We start from the raw sequence: 19,209 nt of genomic DNA on the forward strand, positions 1-19,209 counted from the left end.
CTGCAATTACAGCTGCAAGTCTTTTTGGGGATGCCCCTACCAGCTTTGCACATCTAAAGAGTGACATTTTTGCCCATTCTTCTTTGCAAAATAGCTCAAACTCAGATTGTATGAAGAGCATCAGTCAACAGGTATTTGGTTTGGGGGTTTTGTACTCCACCTTTATACATGTTTGCCTATATCATACCATTCAAGCCCAATCTTTTACTTATAGATACATCTTGTGCCTGCTCCAGATGAGTGGCATCCCAGCAATGAAACGCATAGAGCTGCCATGCACTATGCTTTCAATAAACACTCCGAATACCAAGTTTACCCTTAAAATTTTATTATTATGGGACCAAGGAGTTCATAGGTTTTGCAAGTATCATTAGATATTATTGTATTATTACTGCTCTATTTAATTTTTATTTCGGTGAACTTTGGAAGGTTTTTGCTTGCCACAGTATGTGATACTAGGTATTTTATGACTTTATGTACTGTATTATTGCATTACCATTATATTATTGTTATGTGCATCTACCTGTTATGCTCAGTTGTATTCCAGGCAATCAATAAAAAGTCCAATATGTTTACCAATTTATCTCTTTTGCAACCACGTGCCTCATGTAAAGTTCCACCTCTTTTCTCCCCCTTCTTTTCAATTGGATTTAGGTCTGAACTTTGACTGGGTCATTCTAACACATGAATATGCGCTGATCTAAACCATTCCATTGTATTTCTGACTCTATGTTTAGGGTCGTTGTCCTGCTGGAAGGTGAACCTTCGCCCCAGTCTCAAGTCTTTTGCAGGTCTAGTCAAGGTCTGGTCTAGGTCAGGTCTAAGTCAAGTCTTGCACACACGGTCCAATGGATTTTATCCAAAACTGTTGCATACACACAGTCGGGCAAAGTTGTCAGAAAATCCGATTGTACTTAACGTGATGGCGTTATTTCGTTAGGACGGGACTACGTTCAGGCTACCCTGTGATGGCTGCAATATAAGCCCTACCCCCCAAATAAGCCCCACCCTCTTTCCCCCAAAAATAAGCCCTATCCTGAGAAAAAGACATAGAAGGACTTTAACCAGGGCTTATTTGGGGGGTAGGGCTTATAGTGCAGCCATCACCGACACTCACGCTAGGTCTTATTTTAGGGGAAACAGGGTAGTAGCCAATAGCTTTGGTCTAGGAATTTGATCTGAGCATGCGTGGCACTTTGTCCTATCGGAATTCTCTACACATGATCGGACAAAGTCTGATCGGATCATGTTGTCGGAAAATTTTATAGCCCAGCTGGAAAACTTGGTCCGTCGGATACTCAGACGGAAAAAGTCTGATGGAGCCCACACACTGTCGGATTATCCGACAACACGGTCCTATCGGACATTGTCCATCGGAATGTTCGACCGTGTGTACAAGGGCTTACAGGTTTTCCTCTCTGTATGTGGCTCAATCCATCTTTCCATCAACTCTGACCAGCTTCCCTGTCTCTGCTAAATAAAAGCATCCGCACAACATGCTGCTGCCACTACCATGTTTCACAGTGAGGATGGTGTGTCAGGGTGATGTGCAGTGTAAGTTTTCCTCCACACATTGCTTTTAGGCAAAAAAAGTAAAATTTTGGTCTCACCTGACCAGAGCACCTTCTTTCTAATATTTGCTGTTTCCCCAACATGGCTTCACACAAACTGCAAACAGGACTTTTTATGGCTTTCTTTCAACAATGGCTTTCTTCTTGCCACTCTTCCATAAAGGCCAGATTTGTGGAGTGCACGACTAATAATTGTCCTGTGGGCAGATTCTCCCACCTGAGCTGTGGATCTCTGCAGCTCCTCCAGAGTTACCATGGGCCTCTTGGCTGCTTCTCTGATTAATGCTCTCCTTGCCCGGCCTGTCAGTTTAGGTGGACGGCCATGTCTTGGTAGGTTTGCAGTTGTGTCATACTCTTTCCATTTTCAGATGATGGATTGAACAGTGAGATGTTCAAAGCTTGGGATATGTTTTTAAAACCTAACCCTTCTCCACAAATGTATCCCTGATCTGTCTGATGTGTTCCTTGGCCTTCATGATGCTGTTTGTTCACTTAGGTTCTATAACAAAACTCTGAGGGCTTCACAGAACAGCTGTATTTATACTGAGATTCAATTATACACAGGTGGACTCTATTAATTAGGTGACTTCTGAAGGCAATTGGTTCCACCAGATTTTAGTTAGGGGTATGAATACAAATACACACTACACTTTTCAGATATTTATTTGTAAAAATATTTGAAAAACATTTATGATTTTCCTTCCGCTTCACAATTATGATGCCACTTTGTGTTGGTCTATCACATAAAATCCCAATAAAATAGATTTACGTTTTTGGTGTTAACAAGACAAAATGTGGAAAAGTTCAAGGGGTGTGAATACTTTTTCAAGGCACTGTACATACACATGCATAAGTGTTTCGGAACATCAAACCAATTTAAACAATAGTCAAGGTCAACACAAGTAAACACAAAATGCAATTTGTAAATGAAGGTGTTTATTATTAAAGGTGAAAAAAATCCAAACCATCATGGCCCTGTGTGAAAAAGTGATTGCCCCCTAAACCTAATAACTGGTTGGGCCACCCTTAGCAGCAACAACTGCAACCAAGCGTTTGCGATAACGTGCAATGAGGCTTTTACAGCGTCCTGGAGGAATTTTGGCCCACTCATCTTTGCAGAATTGTCCTAATTCAGTTACATTAGAGGGTTTTCGAGCATGAACGGCCTTTTTAAGGTCATACCACAACATCTCAATAGGATTCAGGTCAGGACTTTGGCTAGGCCACTCCAAAGTCTTCATTTTGTTTTTCTTCAGCCATTCGGTGGTGGACTTGCTGGTGTGTTTAGGATCATTGTCCTGCTGCAGAACCCAAGTTCGTTTCAGCTTGAGTACACGAACAGATGGTCGGACATTCTCCTTCAGGATCTCTTGGTAGACAGCAGAATTCATAGTTCCTTTTATCACGGCAAGTCTTCCAGGTCCTGAAGCAGCAAAACAGCCCCAGACCATCACACTACCACCACCATATTTTACTGTTGGTATAATGTTCTTTTTATGAAATGCAGTGTTCCTTCTACGCCAGATATACTTGGACACACACCTTCCAAAGAGTTCCACTTTTGTCTCATCGGTCCACAGAATGTTGTCCCAAAAGTCTTGGGGATCATCAAGATGTGTTGTGGAGAAATTGAGACGAGCTTTGATGTTCTTTTTGTTCAGCAGTGGTTTTCTCCTTGGAACTCTGCCATGCAGGCCATTTTTGCCCAGTCTTTTCCTGATGGTGGAGGCATGAACGCTGACCTTAACTGAGGCAAGTGAGGCCTGCAGTTCCTTGGACGTTGTTGTGGGGTCTTTTGTGACCTCTTGGATGAGTCGTCGCTGCGCTCTTGGGGTAATTTTGGGCGGCCGGCCACTCCTGGGAAGGTTCACCACTGTTCCATGTCTTCGCCATTTGTGGATAATGGCTCTCACTGTGGTTCGCTGGATTCCCAAAGCTTTGGAAATGGCTTTATAACCCTTTCCAGACTGATAGATCTCAATTACTTTCTTTCTCAATTGTTCCTGAATTTCTTTGGGTCTCGACATGATGTGTAGCTTTTAAGGATCTTCTGGTGGACCTTACTGTGTCAAGCAGCTCCTATTTAAGTGATGCCTTGATTGTGAACAGGTGTGGCAATAATCAGGCCTGGGTGTGGCTAGAGAAATTGAACTCAGGTGTGGACAACCACAGTTATAGTATGTTTTAACAAGGGGGGCAATCACTTTTTCACACAGGGCCATGATGGTTTGGATTTTTTTTCACCTATAATAATAAACACCTTCATTTACAAATTGCATTTTGTGTTTACTTGTGTTGTCCTTGACTATTGTTTAAATTGGTTTGATGTTCCGAAACACTTAAGTGTGACAAACATGCAAAGGAACAGGAAATGAGGAAGGGGGCAAACACTTTTTCACACCACTGTACATACATAAACACGTACATATACATGCCTTTACTTCACCCATGACAAACCCAGATGGCACCTCGGGGTGCCGCAGCACCCCAATTGAGAGAGGCTGTACTAGATACCCCAGCCACACAATACATTTTGGTCCTCAACATCACCAGCTGCACAGCTTGGTAAACACACAAGCCTGCTGACTAGAAAAAAGTGGGCAGTGGGACATGAGAGCTCTTTTAAACACGAATGGTGATTGTGACAGACCCAGCTGGGACAGAAGCTTTTGTTCTACTCTCTGATTATGGCCCATGAAGGAGACCGGGGATTTTGTCTGCTTCTCCGGGTCACAGCATGGAAAAGAGAACAGTTCAGCCTCTGATCCCATGGAGAGAGCAGATCATTCCCTAATGATGGACAACATAATGAATGCTGAGAGCGAGGCTTGGACTAATTCTCGGAATAAAGAAGCTTCCCTTCTGGAGTGTAATATTAATCTTGTACAGGTAATGGTCAGAGGGAATATGGCGGCCCTCCTGCAGAATGAGTAGGAGAAGCTCCTCCACTTGGGGCAGAAATATTTATCAACAATTTCCCTCAAGAAATCTATGAAGATAAATTGATGCCACTTCTTCAGACTACTTGAACACTGTATAAGTTTTGCCTTATGATGACTTGTATAGTGGACAGTTTACACAAGTAAAGCTGGTTAAAGATATTTGGATAGCCCTGGGTCTTCTTTCTGGGGAACTGGTGCCGAACTGTCTGGGTGAACACTGACCTGAGTCACCTAAGCTTGTCTAAGTGATGAGCTGTTAATTAGCTTACTGTTAATTAGATCACCGTTAGCTGTAGTTGCTAGCTATTGTTGATTAGCTTACAGTTTATGTTTAGGTTAGCTGTTCATAAGACGTACTGTTAGATGTACTAATGATATTACTGTTTGCATTGTTTAAGATAACGTAATCAAGCTCTGTGTGGTATATATTCTGTGTGAAATTACAACAACAGTTCCAGTTTGCACCTAAGCTAGTGCTGTCTAGTTCTTGGGTGCAATGCTCAGCTATAATACCTGGTTCCTGGTTCCATTTTTTTTTTTTAATAACCTATTTGTTTTGTGCAACATATGTACAACCTGCATACCAGGAAAGCAAATATCAGGAAATGGATACAAGTCTGCAAGCACTGACCAACAGATCTTTTCACAAGCCCTCCTAACTACAGTTCTGCAAGATTGTAAACCTGGGCATTTTACTTGTAGAACAGACTTACCTAGTTCCAAACTGGTGTTGGTGATACAATACCCCCACTCTTTGTCTCTGTCATAGTTACGTGTTGTAGCACACCTAAAATACAGTATGTACAGGATCATTAGAAACTCTTCAGCTGATTTAACAGTTAGTATATTTCTATACCTTGCATAATTTTGCATTCCATTGAAGCACACTGCATAACGTCAGCCCAGGTTATTTTAATTTCCTTGTTTTTTTATTTTATTTTTTTTAACATTGCAATTCATGGGTATATACATTGTGGTGCACCGCAGTATGGATGCATTACTCACTACTGTAAAAGTGCATTGGGTGTGGTACCTGCAGTTTGCCAGTTATCATGGGTTGCACAATCCAAAGATGTTAGCTGCTTGCCGACCGCTACCTGTATATATACGTCGGCAGATTGGCATGGCTGGGCAAAGTAACGTACCCGTACATTACTTTGAATTTCCTGCCGTGCACGCGCCTGCCGCAAGCTCCGTGACCATGCCCGTAGATACCTGCAATCGTGTCACGGAGCTGAAGAATGGGGAGATGCCAATGTAAACACAGCAACTCCCCGTTCTGCCTAGTGCCAGAACACTGATAGTCTGCTCCCTGTCATCGGGAGCAGCGCTCAGTGTCGTGTTACTGCTCGCCCACCCCCCAAACAGTTAGAAACATGCCCCAGGACACACTTAACCCCTTCCCGCCCCTAGTGGTTAACCGCTTCACTGCCAGCGAAATTTTTACAGTAATCAATGCAATTTTAATCAATGCAATTTCACACAGTCACGATAAAGAAAAAAAAAAAGAAAAAAATCGCTGATCGCCACCATTACTAGTAAAAAAAAAATATATTAATAAAAATGCCATAAATCTATCCCCTATTTTTTAGACACTATAACTTTTGCACAAACCAATCAATACACACTTATTGCGATTTTTTTTTTTTTTTACCAAAAATATGTCGAAAAATACATATCGGCCTAAACTGAGGAAAAAAATAGTTTTTTTATATATTTTTTGGGGATATTTATTATTGCAAAAAGTAAAAAAAGTTTAACAGTTTTTTTCCAAAATTGTCACTCTTTTTTTGTTTATAGCGCAAAAAATAAAAACTGCAGAGGTGATCAAATACCACCAAAAGAAAGCTCTATTTGTTTGGAAAAAAGGACGTCAATTTTGTTTGGGTACAATGTCAAAACTATGCAGTGCCGAATTGCAAAAAGTGCTCTGGTCAGGAAGGGGGTAAGGTAAGGGGCTGAAGTGGTTAATAACCCCTGAAGTTTTCACGTATTTTTTATATTTTCATTTGCTTTTTTTCAGTGAACGAAACAGGTATCCAATAATTAATGTGGAGCGTCATCAGAGGACCAACTGTCTCTTCATTATTGCAGCTGGTCCCCTGATGATGTAGCTGAATTAGCTAAATTACTATGGAATATTGCTGCATTCACTGGTTTTATGGTAACCCAGAAAAAGGTAAGAGGAGGGGGGGTTTAAACCAACCAGAAAGCAAACATTTATTTAATTGCAGCTCTCCAATTCGGAGATGTGATGGTTGCATTTGTTTTCTTTTTTAGGCTGTGTTTTTTCTATTTTCATCTGGCGATCCAGCCAGAAAGTCTGGTTTTCAAAGAACAAGCTCTCTTCAAGATGTGTCAGTTTACAGCTGTAGCACCCCATTAGGCTACTAGTGGATAAATGTAGTTTTTGGCCTCCATGTAGTCAGGGAGAACAACAATTGTATAGTCGGGTCTGCTCTGGGCTCTGCTGGTGTGGGCTTGGTTAATTCCTCCTGCATCCCAGGGAGCTGGGACATAGTGGGCGGAAGAACACAGATCCCAGCCTGCATATTAATGCTTCTCCAGACAATCAATGGTCAGTGTGTTGAGTGACTAGCAGGGGTCTGGGAGGGGTATAAATAGGCTAAAACCCAGAGCAGAGGCCTCTTGTTCCTGGGGGAATAAGAACCAGCCTGAGGGCTGTGGCTTCCCTGGGAAATCTTTTCTTATGTGGGGTCTTGGCTACTGATTGGCTGGGGGACCTCTGTTCTATTCTCCTGGAGCATTTGCAGAAAGTTTCCTAATGATCCAGAACACAGGCTGCTGGAGTACAGAAACTGACTGATACTGCAGTACACCGAATTCAGGACACCCCGAGTACCAGCTTTCTGGACTTAGATACTTTCTTTGGCCTCTCTTTGGAGATTTACATTAATACAAGTACACTCAAGACTGTATTCCTGTTTAGCAATCCATGTTTAATACCACTTTGTCTACACTTCAAAGGGGGTGTCTTCACCCTTAAGTAATATTTCAGCATTAGTGTCCTCTATTGCACGTTTTGGAGTTATTGGAGTATCCCCAGGCTCATGCTCGCCCAGTGGCATAACTAGAACCATCTGGGCCCCTTCCCTCCAAGCTCGGTGGTGGAACGCCATGGTCCGGTCGCAAGTGTGACCTTTGTGACCCCTGGTAGTTCTGCCACGGGTGTCAGTCGTTTTTTTTATTCTTGTGATCTGATTTTTTTAACCATTTTTTTTACAATATTATATTTTTTATTATTTAAAAAAAAAAAATTAAAAATGTTGGAGCCCCATTGGGGGGCTTTGAGGAGATATCAGGGGCGCATGCGCAGGAGTGACGTCATCGCTGCTCTGGCGCTGTGAGTGGCCGGAAGAAGATGGACGCTCCGTACTACAGGGGACAGCGGTGACATCGCTGGCTCCTGTGTCAGGTAAGTGACACATAATGGGCTACTATGCGATGCATAGTAGCCAAATAATGCTTTACCTTTGCAGGGAGACAGAGGAAGTAAACCCATCAGGGTTTACTTCCTCTTTAAATAACAACATAACATATGAGATTTTTCACTCTAGCAGTATATAATGAGTTTGGAAATTGTAGAGAAATGTTAACTAATACATTACAATTTAATTACACCCATTCGATTTCAGATGACTAAAATGAGTTTTAGTCGACTAAAATGTACTGGAGATTTTAGTCGACTAAAAGGTATTTAGTCGACTAAAATGTCTTGGAGATTTAGTTGACTAAATATGACTAAAACTATTGCAGGAGACTAAAATGGGACTAAAAACTAAAATGCCATTGAAATTTGCTGCCAAAGTTAACACTGGTGATCGGTACGGATCCCTTACTCTATTCATTTAGATAAGGAAGGGGCCGGAAAATGGTACATTTACTGTCCCCTTCCCTACTCTCCATCCTGACAGATCCCCCACAGCAGCCAATGGGAGAGGGGAACCCAGCAGAGATACGGGGGAAGAGGGGGACAAGGAGAGAGCACAGATTGGCTGGGAAAGAGCACAGGGGGGCACAGGGGGGCTGAAGAGTACACAGGGTGCGGGGGCAGCAAAATGAAGCTGGATAGATGGAGTGGCAGGGGCAACTGCATATACAGGAGTTGATCCACGGGACAAAAATTAAAAGATTGGTTCCTCTACATGCAGCCATCCCCACCGCAATTGCGACCCCTGTAGGTACACCCCTGTCCTCGCCCTATCCAGGTTTTATAACATAATTAAAAAAAAACACATATACAGCTGTGTGCCTGGCTGCTGTGTGCCTATCAGGCAATGGAACCTGGGATCAAACAGCCAGAGCGGTTCTGGTTCTGCGTTATACAGGGATGAGAGAAAACATTTAACACTGGCAGGGGTGCTTACAATGATTAGCTTTTATTTACTCATGTAAAACCTTTATTCTAAAGGGAAAAAAACTGTTTGCTCTAACTGATGCTGCTGTTCAAATGTGCCCCATGTGCTCCTTTATCCAGTGTGGGCGCTCTCTAATATAAGAGGAGTGGCCTGAAAACCAGGGGAAAGAAAAGAAAAACAAAAAAAAGAAAACTAACTCAGCCACCATATCTAATGATTGGTAAGCTGCGTTAGTACATTTTTGGGTTTTGGGTTTATTGCTACTTTAAGTAAACAGACATCACTTGGCGGGTAGGCTTTAACGGCAAGCGGCCACATATATGCGTCCCTGTGTAAACACATTACTGTGCTGAGAGCGAGTTCCCAGTACAGTAACTGTCAGGTACCAGAAAGCTCCCCATGCATATTTGCAACTGGCAGCTTCCGGTCATGTGACCTCTGTGACTGCTAATCACAGTGGTCACATGATCAGAGTGCCCGCCTCCCAGCATTTAGAACCTAAAAGGGCCAGGAGGTGGCAATGGTAAAGGTTTAATCAGCCAACTGAAATGTGTTTGTTATAATGGAGATATATAACAATTAACCTAACTTTATAAAACTCCTTTAGCACACTCTAGTGTGCTAGAAGTAGAATGGTTAGAGTTTTGTGAGAGTAGGTACATTTCCAGGGTGTGTTTTGATCTGGGTTGGGAGCGACTCAGCGTAGAGCTGGTGACTCGCAGGCAGTATCACCCAGGCCTCCACTTCTTTCCAGAGCCTTCTAAAATATCATGGAAAGGAAGGAGGAGAGGGGAGGGGAGGTGGAGGTGATTGGGGTGTTTTGAGGAGCCCTGGCCTATCCCCAACCTGGATTGGCAGGGAGCAGACCTCCTTAAATACCTAGGGTCAGCCCAGCTGGGGAGGAGTAGTTTGGGCAGAAGCTGGAGATGGAGTGTTAGGCTGTCGGGGCCTCAGAGGGAGTTCCAGAGTCTGGGCTGGGTGACCTTGGGCCTGGGGCTCGGATGCGGACAGGGCCCTTCTCATGACAATCAGAGGTGTGCTGGAAGGTGGCACAGGAGCAAGAAAGGACAGCGGGAGAACACTGCCAGGCAAAGTCTCCAGGAGAGGAACAACAGGTCACAGTCAAGAGGGCTGGTGAGTAACGCACAGTCAGGAGAGGACTGGGGAGGCACGCCTGAGAGGACTGGGAGATTGCAGTCTGGAATGGGAGCAGAGCCAGTGGAGTGGACCATGGTGGCAGGGGTAGAAGAGAGAGGCAGCTGCAGCCAGGAGGGCTGGCAGTGCCTGAAGAGGTGGTACTGGGAGCAGTAGCCACGAGGATAGCTAGCACTGGGACTTTCTAAATTTTTTGCTACACCAAAGTGGTCTGTGGTTCCTGCCTGCTTTAGGCCTACAAGCTAGCTGGTCCGGGAAGGGCAAGCAAGTGATGTGCAGGAGGTGTTGAGGAGAGATAGTCTGCAAGCAAGTGATGTGCTGGAGTTGAAGACTGGAATTGTATATACCAGAGATGTACAGTATCTCACAAAAATGAGTACACCCCTCACATTTTTGTAAATATTTTATCTTTTCTTTTCATGTGACAACCCCGAGGAATGACACTTTGCTACAATGTAAAGTAGTGAGTGTACAGCTTGTATAACAGTGTAAATTTGCTGTCTCCTCAAAATAACTCAACACACAGCCATTAATGTCTAAGCTGCTGGCAACAAAAGTGAGTACACCCCTGAGTGAAAATGTCCAAATTGGGCCCAAAGTGTCAATATTTTGTGTGACCACCATTATTTTCCAGCACTGTCTTAACCCTCTTGGGCATGGAGTTCACCAGAGCTTCACAGGTCACCACTGGAGTCCTCTTCCACTCTTCCATGACGACATCACAGGGCTGGTGGATATTAGAGACCTTGTGCTCCTTCACCTTCCGTTTGAGGATGTCCCGCAGATGCCAAATAGGGTTTAGGTCTGGAGACATGCTTGGCCAGTCCATCACCTTTACCCTCTTTAGCAAGGCAGTGGTTGTCTTGGAGGTGTGTTTGGGGTTGTTATGTTGGAAAACTGACCTCTAGACTCCGAAGGGAGGGGATAATGCTCTGCTTCAGTGTGTCACAGTACATGTTGGCATTCATGGTTTCCTCAATGAACTGTAGCTCCCCAGTGCCAGCAGCACTCATGCAGCCCCGAAACATGACACTCCCAACACCATGCTTGACTGTAAGCAAGACACACTTGTCTTTGTACTCCTCACCTGGTTGTCCACACACGCTTGACACCATTTAAACCAAATAAGTTTATCTTGGTCTCATCAGACCATAGAACATGGTTCCAGTAATCCATGCCCTTAGTCTGCTTGTCTTCAGCAAACTGTTTGCGGCTTTCTTATACATCATCTTTAGAAGAGGCTTCCTTCTGGGATGACAGCCATGTAGACCAATTTGATGCAGTGTGTGGCGTATGGTCTGAGCACTGACAGGCTGACCACCCCACCCCTTCAATCTCTGCAGCAATGCTGACAGCACTCATACATCTATTTCCTAAAGACAACCTCTGGATATGACGCTAAGCACATGCACTCAACTTCTTTTGTTGACCATGGCGAGGCCTGCTCTGAGTGGAACCTGTCCTGTTAAACCACTGTATGGTCCTGGTCATCATGCTGCAGCTCAATTTCAGGGTCTTGGCAATCTTCTTTATACCCTAGGCCAGTGGTCATCAACCCTGTCCTCAGGGCCCATCAACAGGCCAGGTTTTAAGTATTACCGTATATACTCGAGTATAGGCCGACCCGAATATAAGCCGAGGCCCCCAATTTACCCCCAAAAAACTGGCAAACTTATTGACTCGTGTATAAGCCGAGGGTGAGACATGCCTGTCCATCCCTGTGTGTGTGTCCGTCCATCCCTGTGTGTCCGTCCATCCCTGTGTGTCCGTCCATCCCTGTGTGTCCGTCCATCCCTGTGTGTCCGTCCATCCATCCCTGTGTGTGTGTGTCCATCCATCCATCCATCCCTGTGTGTGTGTGTGTGTCCATCCATCCATCCATCCCTGTGTGTGTGTGTCTCCATCCATCCATCCATCCCTGTGTGTGTGTGTGTCTCCATCCATCCATCCCTGTGTGTGTGTGTCTCCATCCATCCATCCATCCCTGTGTGTGTGTGTCCATGTGTGTGTGTGTGTGTGTGTGTGTGTGTGTGTGTCTCCATCCATCCATCCATCCCTGTGTGTGTGTGTCCATGTGTGTGTGTGTGTGTGTGTGTGTGTGTGTGTGTGTGTGTGTGTGTGTGTGTGTGTGTGTGTGTGTGTGTCCAGCCTACCTGTGTCCCGAGCCTGTGTCCCGTGCCTTGCCTCCTTGCCTCCGTCCCGTGCCTTGCCTCCTTGCCTCTGTCCCGTGCCGTGCCTTGCCTCCGTCCCGTGTCGTGCCTTGCCTCCGTCCCGTCCCGTGCCTTGCCTTGCCTCCGTCCCGTGCCTTGCCAGGATCGCCGCTTTTCGACGGCGCCTCGGCGGACATTCTACCATTCAAACGCCGCGCCTCCGCCTCCGCCTTCGCCTGTGATAGGCGGAACACTGAATTTCCCAGCAGCCTGTGTTCCGCCTATCACGGACATCGTCTCATCCTCGTCCGTAGTACGAGGATGAGACGATGTCCGTGATAGGCGGAACACAGGCTGCTGGGAAATTCAGTGTTCCGCCTATCACAGGCGAAGGCGGAGGCGGAGGCGCGGCGTTTGAATGGTAGAATGTTCGCTGTCTGTCTGCTCGACACGCTGATCGAGCAGGCAGACAGCGATGACTCGAGTATAAGCCGAGGGGGGCACTTTCAGCCTCAAAAAAGAGGCTGAAAATCTCGGCTTATACTCGAGTATATACGGTACCTTGGGGAGATGCAGACCAGAATACTGTAATCACTGAGCAGCAAATGATATCACCTGTGATGTATTTCAGTTATCTTTCAAATCTGACCTGTTAGTTGGCCCTGAGGACAGGGTTGATGACTACTGGCCTAGGCCATCTTTATGTAGAGCAACAATTCTTTTTTTCAGATCCTCAGAGAGTTCTTTGCCATGGGGTGCCATGTTGAACTTCCAGTGACCAGTATGAGAGAGTGAGAGCGATAACACCAAATTTAACAAATCCGCTACCCATTCACACCTGAGATCTAATTGCTAATTGGGCCCAATTTGGACATTTTCACTTATTGGTGTACTCACTTTTCTTGCCAGTGGTTTAGACATTAGTGGCTGTGTTGAGTTATTTTGAGGGGACAGCAAATTTACATTGTTATACAAGCTGTAGACTCACTACTTTAAATTGTAGCAAAGTGTAATTTCTACAGTGTTGTCACATGAAAAGATAGAATAAAATATTTACAAAAATGTGAGGGGTGTACTCACTTATTGTGAGATACTGTATATAGTTAGTCCCAAATGTATTTTTCTACAATAAGATGGGCATCTCATGAATACCCCATCCCCATACAAGCTTATTCCCCTCAATAAAAAATACAAAGTTCAAGGACTGTTTTTTCCACCGGAGGGTGAATGAGAACTGTGTGCCTGGCTGGGCAGGGTGGCAGACGGACCACAACACTCAGCAACCCTTATGAGGGTAACGATATTCTAAGCACGGAGGATTACTCACCAATTTCTCTTCATGAAAAGGCCTGAAATGCAGGAAAAATGCAGACGTCCTCCCAGCCGAAAAGGAAACTTGCACAATTTACCGTCTTCTGTGAAGACTGAAAGGAAAGAAAAAATATAATGTTGTCACGCACTCTAAAGTTTAAACATGTGCACTATTTTTAGGAAATGTTTCCAAAAAAAAATTACTTGAACTTGCTAATTTTTATGTAACTCCTAGGTGTAGTGATGGAGCTGTCCAGATTAATTTTATAGGAAGCAGCTTCAATTAGGCAATTATTCAAATAATTAGGCAAACAGTCATTATCAAATAAACAGGTGGATGGTTTAGGTTAAAATCAAATATTGGATATACTGTATATGTAGTGATTAGTCTTTTTATTGTAGGGGTCACATATCTCTATTTCTGCACAAATATGGGGACACACATAGTATACGAATGTAATAATTCGCTCTTTTACAGAAACCAAGCTTGCATAGAAGGACCTTATAATTTATTTCTAAAGGATTAAACAATAATCAGATGACCTCAGATACAAATTAAAATCTTGATTAGCAGACACTGTGTTAAAAAATAAAATAAAAATAAAAGACTTGTCCTTGAAAATTCCACTAGTTTTCAAAGCTAGCCTTTTACCTTAGGTTCACACTTATGCATTTTTTTAGTGCATTTTGCAGTTTGCAGAAATGCACTACAGTCCATTTAACATGGTTTCCCATGGTACGAGTTTAAATACTGAAACTTGCACCTTTTGGAAATGCCAGTAAAAACTTGGCTGTGCCAGAAGATTTTGGGTGTTGTGTCAGTAAATTTCAATCTGGAATTGCAATGAGCAGTGGGGGGGGGGGGGGGGGGGACGGGGGGGGGTGGAACCTGGCCAAGCTCTGTGTTCTGATGGTTTCACCCTACAGTATTAACAATACCATTTACCGCTTCTAGGCCCTTGTATGGTGAAGCTGTTCAAAGCCCCAAGCAAGGGTGTGTATTTTCCTAGAGATACCCTGAAGGAATTGGTGTTCTTTTTTTCCCACAAATAGAGCTTTCTTTTGATTGTATTTGATCATCTCTGCGGTTTTAATTTTTTTCACTATAAAAAAAAAAAAAAAAATATTTTGTACTTTTTGCTATAATAAATATCCCTTTTTTTAAAAGAAAAAGTTTAGGCCGATATGTATTTTTCTACATATTTTTGGTAATAAAAATATTGTAATAAGTGTATATTGATTGGTTTGCGCAAAAGTTATAGCGTCTACAAAATAGGAGATAGATTTGTGGCATTTTTATTATTTTTTTATTTCCTGTCATGGTGGCGATCTGCGATTTTTCTCATGACTGCAACATTATGGCGGACAGATCGAACACTTTTGATACATTTTTGGGACAACTGACAATTATACAGCGATCAGTGCTATAAAAATGCACTGATTACTGTATAAATATCACTGGCAGGGAAGGGGCTAACACTAGGGGGCGATCAAGGGGTTAACTGTGTCCCTGCCTGTGTGTTCTAACTGTAGGGGGAGGGGACTGACTATAGAAGATGACAGATCATGGTTCCTAGCTATTAGGAACTCACGATCTGTATCTCCTCTCAGAACAGAGGATTGTGTGTTTACACACACACACACACACACACACACCTGTAGTTTCCTTGCTGAATCTCCTCAGAGAGTTTGATAGAGATGGAATACTGTCTAACCTAAAAATTAACTTCAATAACTCTGCAGCAATGGGGATTAATGTAGCACCAAATAGACTAAGATCCTTAAAAATCCAGTTCAACTTCAAATGGTCGGACTGCGCCCTCAAATATTTAGGAACCCTTATTCCTAATAATTAGACATGCACTTTTGAATTAATCAATTAAGGACTGAGCCTTTTCTGGGATTTGGTGTTTACAAGTTAAAAAAAAGTTTTTTTTTGCTAGAAAGTTACTTAGAACCCCCAAACCTGATATATATATTTTTTCTAATGCCCTAGAGAATAAAATGGCGGTTGTTGCAATATACTTTCTGTCACACCGTATTTGTGCAGCGGTCTTACAAACATACTTTTCTTGGAAAAAATACACTTTTTTGTTAAAAAATAAAACAGTAAATTTAGCCCAATTTTATTTTTATATTATGAAAGATACACTGAGTTAATTGATACCCAACATGTCACGCTTCAAAATTGCGCCCACTCGTGGAATGGCGACAAACTTTTACCCTTAAAAATCTCCATAGGCAACGTTTAAAAAATTCTACAGGTTGCATGTTTTGAATTACAGAGGAGGTCTGGGACGAGAATTATTGCTCTCACTCTACCGATCATGGCGACACCTCACATGTGTGGTTTGAACACTGTTTTCATATGCGGGAGCTGCTCATGTATGAGTTTGCTTCTGCATGCAAGCTCGGCAGGACGGGCACGTTTAAACTTTTTTTTTTTAATAAAAATTGTGTCACTTTTATGCCTATTACAAGGAAAGTAAGCATCCCTTGTAATAGAAAAAAAAAAGCATGACAGGACCTCAGATCTCATATTTACACTAAAATGCAATATAAAAAAATTAAAATAAATTAAATGTCATTAAAAAAAAAAAATTAAAAATGTTGCTTTAAGAGTAATGATATGGAGACTGGTGGGGGCCATCTTCCCTTCACTCATCTCAATACCAAGCCAGGGACCCAATCGCCTTTGCCACTACCGATGGCTCAGGTAAGCGGCGGAGGACACCGGAGAGCGGCGGGAGGGAGGGGGGTCCACTCCCACCGCCGCTAAAAGTGATTCTGCCGTAGAGACCACTTTTATCTGGAACTAGACTGCTCACTGAAGAAGAGGATACCAGGGTTATGGCAGCTAGCAACCATGACCCGTTTACTGCTAGAGGAGTGGAACAAAGGACTACACTCCTGGTTCGGCAGGTGCAACCTCCTTAAGATGTGTATACTCCTGAAGTTTCTATCCTTATTTCAAGCACTTCCGGTCAAGATTGTGCTACAATATTTCAAACCAGTGTACTCACTTTTTATTAAATTCATCTGGGCACACTCAAAACCTTGTTTGAGCAGACGTTACCTTCCACTGCCTAAACACTATGGAGGTTTAGCTCTCCCAGACTTCCGAAATGACTATATGGAGGTACACCTTGGGAGTATTATCGTCTGGAATCGACCAAACTTTGGACGCAACTAGAACAATCCCAGACTATGGTTCAGTTGTAAGAGGCTGTGTGGCGTTTTGACCAGTTACCTTCTGCTCTGAACAATCAGAATATGAGGCGCTTCTATCGGTGGGTCCGGATCGTGCCTTGCACTTTTTAGATGGCAATCGGTGACCTTCCATCCAGTCACTGATAAGGAACACTAGTCACTTTCGACTTTCGTTCTGGAAAGCAATACGACTACACCATTTCCCGCATTTGATCGCCAATCTGGCTCAATTTAACCATACCCCGACAATCTTTGAGGATTACTGTCGGGATGAGGGGGCTTTACCTCATGTGCTATCTAAAACCTATGCTTTGCTTAACTCTCATAGGAACAACTTGACTTGTCTTTCTTACAGAAATGAGACCTTAACTTACACCGCTCTTTTACAGACGCCCAAAAACAAATTATAATCAGGTTCTCCTTAACCACTTCAGCCCCGGACCATTTTGCTGGCCAAAGACCAGACCATTTTTTGCAATTCGGCACTGCGTCGCTTTAACTGACAATTGCGCGGTTGTGCAACATGGCTCCCAAACAAAATTTACGTCCTTTTTTTCCCACAAATAGAGCTTTCTTTTGGTGTTATTTGATCACCCCTGCGGTTTTTATTTTTTGCGCTATAAACAAAAATAGAGCGACAATTTTGAAAAAAACGCATTATTTTTTACTTTTTGTTATAATAAATATCCCCCAAAAATATATAAAAAAAAATTTTTTCCCTCAGTTTAGGCCGATCCGATGGTGTAGAAGAATACGTAAGAAGACCGAAGGAAAGAAGACGACAGAAAACACCGTAGCAAAACAGTGGTAAAAGAGCACAAGATAGCAGAGGAGCCCGGGAGAAGAATTGGAGAGTGGGAGAGAAGGCTGGAGAGCGGGAGAGAAGGCCGGAGAGCAGGAGAGAAGGCCGGAGAGTGGGAGAGAAGGCCGGAGAGCGGGAGAAAAGGCCAGAGAGTGGGAGAAGAGGACGGAGAGCGCGGAGGAGTCGGAAGAGCTGCCTAATAACCCTTTCATGACTAAGCCTATTTTTGACATTTGGCATTTACAAGTTAAAATACATATTTTTTGCTAGAAAATTACTTGGAATTCCCAAAAATTATATATATTTTTTAAGTAGAGACTGTAGAGAATAAAACGGCGATTGTTGCAATATGTTATGTCAGCAGTGTTTTAAACGCAACTTTTTGGGAAAAGGGACACTTTCATGAATTAAAAAAAAATGAAACAGTAAAATTAGCCCAATTTGTTTGCATAATATGAAAGATAATGTTACGCTGAGTAAATAGATACCAAACATGTTACACTTTATAATTGTAGGCATAAGTGCCTGTATAGAACCCTACAAAAAGCTTCTCCATGCACTCCAATGTGAAAGTCTAAGGGCTTTCACACTGGAGCAGTGCGCTGGCAAGGCGTCACAAAAAGTCCTGCCAGCAGCTTCTTTGGAGTGGCAAACTCGCCGCTCCCCATTGAAATCAATGGGGCAGCGCTGGGATACCGCTGGCAAAACGCCACTCCGGCATCGTTTTGTGGGCGGATTTAACCCCTTTTCGGTTTTACAGGCAGATTTAACCCCTTTTTGGCTGCTAGCGGGGGGTTAAAAATCGCACCGTTAGCGGCCGAATAGCGCAGCTAAAACGACGGTAAAGCAGCACTAAAAATAGCGCCGCTTTACCACCGACGCCCCTCCCCGCACATGGTTCGGTGTGAAAGAGCTATAAATGTGGGGATATTATGACCTTTCTCATTCATTCATTCATGATGCCAGTGTTGTGTATCAAACAATGTCTATCACAGGTCTCATAGCTATCACAGATATGTGTTTTTAAGGCTGGACATATAGCCTGCTGTTATTGAAGTAATTACCCATGTACGTTTTCTGTTATGAGCTGTACCCACCCTGACTTTTTCCTAAAAACAATAAACATTTTATATTTGAAAAAAAAGAAACTGCTGCCAATTGGCTGAGACACCCCATCCATTCATAATCTGACCTTGCTATGCCCTTCCCTGCCAGTGTCATTTACACAGTTATCAGTGCATTTTATAGAACTGATCGATGTATAAATGACAATGGTCCCAAAATGGTGTCAAAAATGTCCATTGCGTCTGCCATAATGTCGCAGTCACGATAAAAAAATAAAATAAAAATATTCGCAGATTGCCGCCATTAATAATAAAAAAATAAATAATAAAAATGCTATAAAAAAGTATTCCCTATTTTGTAGACGCTGTAACTTTTGCGCAAACCAATATACGCTTATTGCAATTTTTTTTACCAAAAATATGTAGTAGAATACATATCGGCCTAAACTAAGAAATAAATTAGTTTTTTTTTATATATTTTTGGGGGATATTTATTATTGCAAAAAGTAAAAAAATAGCTTTTTTTTTTTTAATTGCTCTTTTTTTGTTTGTAGCGCAAAAAATAAAAACCTCAGAGGTGATCAAATACCACCAAAAGAAAGCTCTATTTGTGGGGAAAAAAGGA

General features: G+C 43.0%; 1 protein-coding gene across 1 annotated transcript in view; it reads right to left on the reverse strand.

The window, feature by feature from the left end:
- Positions 1-19,209, reverse strand: part of HGFAC (HGF activator) — a 118,881-nt gene that overhangs the window by 67,713 nt on the left and 31,959 nt on the right. Inside the window, exons 3-4 of the mRNA XM_077477867.1 lie at positions 13,525-13,621; positions 5,227-5,300 (exon numbers count right to left, since the gene is read on the reverse strand). Coding sequence (XP_077333993.1) covers positions 5,227-5,300; positions 13,525-13,621 — 171 coding nt within the window. The remainder of the gene's footprint in view (positions 1-5,226; positions 5,301-13,524; positions 13,622-19,209) is intronic.

This window comes from Lithobates pipiens, unplaced genomic scaffold, assembly GCF_037356315.1.
Source record: "Lithobates pipiens isolate NorthernLeopardFrog02 unplaced genomic scaffold, aLitPip1_a1.2 Scaffold_13, whole genome shotgun sequence".
NCBI lineage: Eukaryota > Metazoa > Chordata > Amphibia > Anura > Ranidae > Lithobates > Lithobates pipiens.